The sequence below is a fragment of the Carlito syrichta genome, unplaced genomic scaffold (genome assembly GCF_000164805.1).
Source record: "Carlito syrichta isolate Samal-C Ts95f unplaced genomic scaffold, Tarsius_syrichta-2.0.1 Scaffold305117, whole genome shotgun sequence".
Classification (NCBI taxonomy): Eukaryota; Metazoa; Chordata; class Mammalia; order Primates; family Tarsiidae; genus Carlito; species Carlito syrichta.
The window spans coordinates 142111-147063 of NW_007249213.1; the positions used below are offsets into that span (position 1 = coordinate 142111).

General features: G+C 52.5%; 1 protein-coding gene across 2 annotated transcripts; it reads right to left on the minus strand.

The window, feature by feature from the left end:
- Positions 1-878: 878 nt before the first annotated feature.
- Positions 879-4082, minus strand: TMEM107 (transmembrane protein 107). 2 transcript variants are annotated; one of them, XM_008061126.1, is made up of 5 exons: positions 3858-4082; positions 3649-3716; positions 3446-3546; positions 1470-1545; positions 879-1228 (listed from the first exon to the last, which is right to left on the minus strand). In XM_008061126.1, the coding sequence occupies exons 1-5, from the start codon at positions 3942-3944 to the stop codon at positions 1159-1161; spliced, it is 402 nt and encodes a 133-aa protein (XP_008059317.1). In that variant the 5' UTR covers positions 3945-4082; the 3' UTR covers positions 879-1158. The 2 variants fall into 2 exon arrangements, with proteins under 2 accessions (XP_008059317.1, XP_008059316.1); XM_008061125.1 differs by having other exon boundaries at positions 1449-1545.
- Between the last annotated feature and the right edge of the window lie 871 nt (positions 4083-4953).

Consider the following 4953-nt stretch of genomic DNA (forward strand, 5'->3'; position numbering starts at 1 on the left):
GCTGAGGCGGAAGGATCGCCGGAGCCCAGCAGGTCGAGGCTGCGGTGGCCGGGAGCACTGTACTCCAATCTGGGGGACAGAGTGAGACTCCGACTGGAAAAAAAAAACGCAGCTGGGCGTAGTGCATGCCTGTAGCCCCGAAGGCTGTGGCAAAAAAATGGCGTAAATAAAGCAGGTCGAGACTGCAGTGGGAGGATACCGCTAACCTGCAGCCCGTCAGCTGGAGTGAAACGGCGACCTAAACTTCTTGATTCAACAAAACCCCCCATCTATGCAAAAACCTGCAAGTTCCCAAGAGTACATTTAAGTAAAAACCCCAATAGCAAAACAAAACCGCCGCCAAGTACTTCACCGTAGTATTAAGAAGTAATTCCCCTTCACAATCATTAGAACATAAAAAAAAAATTGATCGTCAGAAAGAATCAGATAGGAGCAATCAGGGTGGTGCAAAACCTGATTACGCGAAGACGCTAATCACGCATCATGCAAACTCCAATCATCATTTTCTAATCTGCCCTCCGAAAGGAGGAACAGGTAAGGATTATCCCACCTGACGATAACTGAAAAGCACCCGGCATTCCGTACTCAATGAAAAAGATTCCGCTAAGAACTAGGGTGAGTACGTAGCGCGCTAGTCCAAGCAGCCTAATTGTAAAAAATTCTCCCAATGCTATTTCTACATTTACTTGTAAATCTTTTAAAATATATATTTTTTATTCGGCTGCCGAAAAGAAAAGAAACCAACTCCTCCCAGGATTCTCCGCTCACTTACGGGTTGGAAATTCTAAGCATTCGCATCACTTATTTACATATCCCCACCCACTCCCTTCCGCTAGACAGCTACCGTAATAACGAAAATAGAAGCGATACCTGGTATCTTACGGTCCTCAGGTCTAGAAATCAGCTTTTATTTTTTTCTCCAGTGTTTGGCCACCCCAATTGTCCCCTGAAATCTGTATAAGTCTTGATCTTACTATAAAATATATTTCATTACAAAGCACCAAAAAAAATGCTGATAGTCCCAGAATCGGGAGGTAATAATCCCAACACTGACATCCTCCACTAGAAGCAGTTTCGAGGGTGCCTTTCTTCTTCCAGGAGTAGTAAGCGGCCTTCGCTCCTCTAGCTTTCGTCCATACGTTTCCATCAAGAAGGTGGTCAGAAGGGCTTCTTTTTCAGCCCAAAGACGGCGACGAATAATGCCATTTCAGTAACAGCTGGGAGGGCGCTGTGGAAGGCAGGTGGTGGGTTCAGGGCCCCTTCCAATGCAAAAATCCAAATCTCCAAACCACAGACCCCACCCCCAAAGTGTAGGGGAAGTGGAATTGGGGTGAGAGGTGAAACTTCAGAAGACTACAGGAAGTTTCGTGGATGTATCTAACACATGGAAGAAAGGGCATCAAGGAAACCTTCCTCCCTCATCCCCAAATATTGAGTTGCTACCACACCTGCAGAAGACAAAAATGTACCAGTACGTCGTGCACTCCCAACGCTCGAATATGAAGAAGGATAGGGCCACAGATGCACTACAGTGGGCCCCAATGGCTTGGGAGAGCATAAGAGTCAAGGAAAGTCTTTGGACTGACAAGCAGTGTTGGGCCAGAAAAGACCAGTGGTGGGGCTGGCATCTGCACTCGGGTTCACTTCTTGTTCCCTCACCAAACTACAAGGACTGCATCAGCAGCCCTGCCTTCTGACCTTTAGCAGGAGAGGCCAGAGGAAAAGCCAGAATTGACTGCAAGGATGGGACTTCAGGCGACCCCCACCGCTCCTACCCCAGCGACAAGCCTGAAGGTAGGAGTAGGCTCCCTACTACCCCAGGCCACACAAGAATGTTGACAGTGACTTCACATGGAATCAGTCTCCAATGCCCTGGTCCACTGGTCCACAACTCAAGAGTCAAAAGCCTTCCTTGATTTATGGGTTTCACTTCCGTTGTCTCTTCTGAGTTCTCACTGTGCTTTATATCTTTACACACTTCTGTAGCACAGTGCTTATCACACTGAATTTCAGATGTGTGTCTGTGTGCCTCCTCCTCAAGGAATAGAACTGTGCTTTTTTCTTTCATTATTTTTTTGTAGAGATGGGGTGAGGTATCTTGAACTCAAACGATCCTCCCACCTCGGCCTCCCAAAGTGTTGGGATTACAGGTATGAGGCACCACACGGGCCCGAAAACTGTTTTTCGCTTGTTTTCTTGAGTAAGAGTCTCACTCTGTTGCCCAGGCTGGAGTGCAGTGGTATGCTCACAGACACTGCAGCCTCGACCTGCAGGGCTTAGGTGATCCTTCTGCCTCAGCCTTCCAAGTAGCTGGAACTAAAGGCACGCGCCACCACACCTATTTTTGATTTATTGTAGGGGTGAGGTCTTGTCAGTGGCCCAGGCTGGTCTCAAACCCATGGGCTCAGGCAATCCTCTCACCTCGCCCTCCCAAAGTGCTGGGATTATAAGCATGAGCCACTTTGCCCAGCCTAATATTTTCCACTTATTGTAGAGATGAGGTCTTGCCAAGTAGCCCAGGCTGGTCTTGAACCTTGGACTCAGGCTATCCTCTCACCTCGGCCTCCCAAAGTTCTGGGATTACAGGTTTGAGCCACCTTGCCCGGCAAAAACTGTTTTATTCTCATTTTGAAATCTCCAGTGCCTAGTGCATAGCAGGGCTTAACAAATGTTTGAAGATTATATGAAATCCCCCACACATGCCAGACGCATTGGCTCAAGCCTGTAAGCCCAGCACGTTGGGAGACTGAGGTGAGAGGATTCCCTGAGCTCAGAGGTTCGAGACCAGCCTGGGCAACTTGGTAAGACCTCGTCTCTACAATAAATTAAAAAAAAAAAAAGCCAGGCATGGTAGCACATGCCTGTAGTTCCAGCTCTTGAAAGGCTAAGGCGGAAGGATCACCTGAGCCCAGCAGGTGGAGGCTGTGATGGCCCTGAGCGTGTCACTGCACTCCAGTCTGGGCAATAGAGTGAAACTCTGACTCAAAAAAAGAAATTCCTCACCCAGTCTAAGAAGATTTTTTTTTTTTTTGAGTCGGAGTCTCACTGTCACCCAGGATGGAGTGCAGTGGCACTCTCATGGCCACCGCAGCCTCGACCTGCTGGACTCAGGTGATCCTCCCGCCTCAGCCTCCCAAGTAGTTGGAACTACAGGCACGTGCTACCACACCCGGCTTATTTTTTGTTTTATTGTAGAGACGATGGCTCACCAAGTAGCCCAGGCTGGTCTCGAACCCCTGAGTGCAGGCAATCCTCTCGCCTCGGCTTCCCAAAATGCTGGGATTTCAGGCTTGAGTCACCGCTCCCGGGCAACAATCTTTTAACTGGAGAGATTGTTTGCCAGCTAGGGCAGCCACTGTTGTGTCACAAAATCCTAGTCAGGTGGCTGAAGGGAATCGGGATGGAAATGGGTCGTGTGGCAAAGGCGGGCAGGCAGAAAGGATACAGATGAGGCTCTGGGTGCTGTTGAACATGGACACTCCTGAGAGGAAACCGGCCAGCTCCACTGCAAAGAGGGCCACAGTGACAGAGAGCGCTGCCACCAGCCTGCAGAGAGGAAGGGGAATGGCTCAGGCCCTTCTGGATTCTTTTGAAACCCCTCCACTCCCACCACCTCTTCGTTCTGACCACCCCGTCCCAAGAGCTCACTGAATGTCCTGCTTCTCATAGTCTTCGGGGGTGAACCTGAGAGGCAGGCAGGCCTGGATGTTGCTGTCCTGGGAGCAGGGCGGAGAGGAAGAGAAGTCAAAGAAGGGAGGGCTGCGGGGAATGGGAGGATTTCAGAAGGGAGGAGTAGGGTTGGGCGGGACTACGCCAGGGTGGGAATGGGGGTGGGAGAAGGCAGCCGCGGGTCTTACCCGGGACCAGAATAAAGTGATGACGACCACCAGATGCGCCAGAAGCGTCAGGAAGCGAGTTGGCACGAGCCCCGAGACCCGGCCCATGACCCTCGGGGACAGGGGCACCGCCCGGAGCAGAAGTCGTTGATCTGTGAGGCTGGAAGTTCAGGAACGGCCACTCCTGAAACCTCCTAACCCGCAGGCAAAAATCTCCGACTAACGCGTCCTTCGCGCCCGCTCAGGCGCCTCCCAGTTGCCTTGGTAACTGCGTAGACGGGCGCCGCGCTTCCTTCCCCCAAAATCTCGCGAGAGCAGCAAGTCCACTAGTCGCCGCGCACTTCCGGGAGAGCGGCGGTCAAGGATCGCCTGGAGGTGGGGCTGAGTCTTCCCGGTCCCGGCTGCCGGATCTCCGCGCGCAGCCGAACCGTCTGTTCCGGAGTCTGTGCTGCGGTGCGTCTCCGCACCGCCAAATCTGCCCCCGTGGGGCCGACGAATGGACAACCCCCCTGCCCTAACCCGGGGAAACTCCGCTCCCCCGGATGACCCATCACCTTGGCCAAGTTGACCTGCGTGAGAGATGATCCCCCGAGGCTGCTGCGGCCGCCGCGCTTCCCCGTTCTCCGCATTTAGCTCCCCACCACCTCGGACCCGAAAAACAAGAGAAGCGCACGTGGAGAGGCGAGTGTCTCTAGGGGATCCGGCAGTCACACATTGCCACGGAGCCCTTGTTGGTCGGGGGACAGCTTGGTGAGGAGTGTGCAGAGTGCAGGAAACGGCCGGCGACCTTGAACTAGGATGTGGATGTTTCGGAGCGGAATAGAGCAGCGGGGCGAGCGGCGGAGGGAATAGAGCCGTCCCTGTGAGGCTTGGAGCTGGCTGGCACCAGCACTCAGCTCCGGTTTCATGATATGTTTTTTTTGTTTGTTTGTTTTTTGTTTTTGAGTTGGAGACTCACTCTGTCGCCCAGACTGGAGTGTAGTGGCCGTTCCTGGCACCGCAGCCTCGACCTGCTAGCCTCCGGCGATCCTTCCGCCTCAGCCTTACAAGTAGCTGGAATTACAGGCGCGCGCTACCACACCTGGCTAATTTTTTGATTTACTGTAGAGATGAGGTC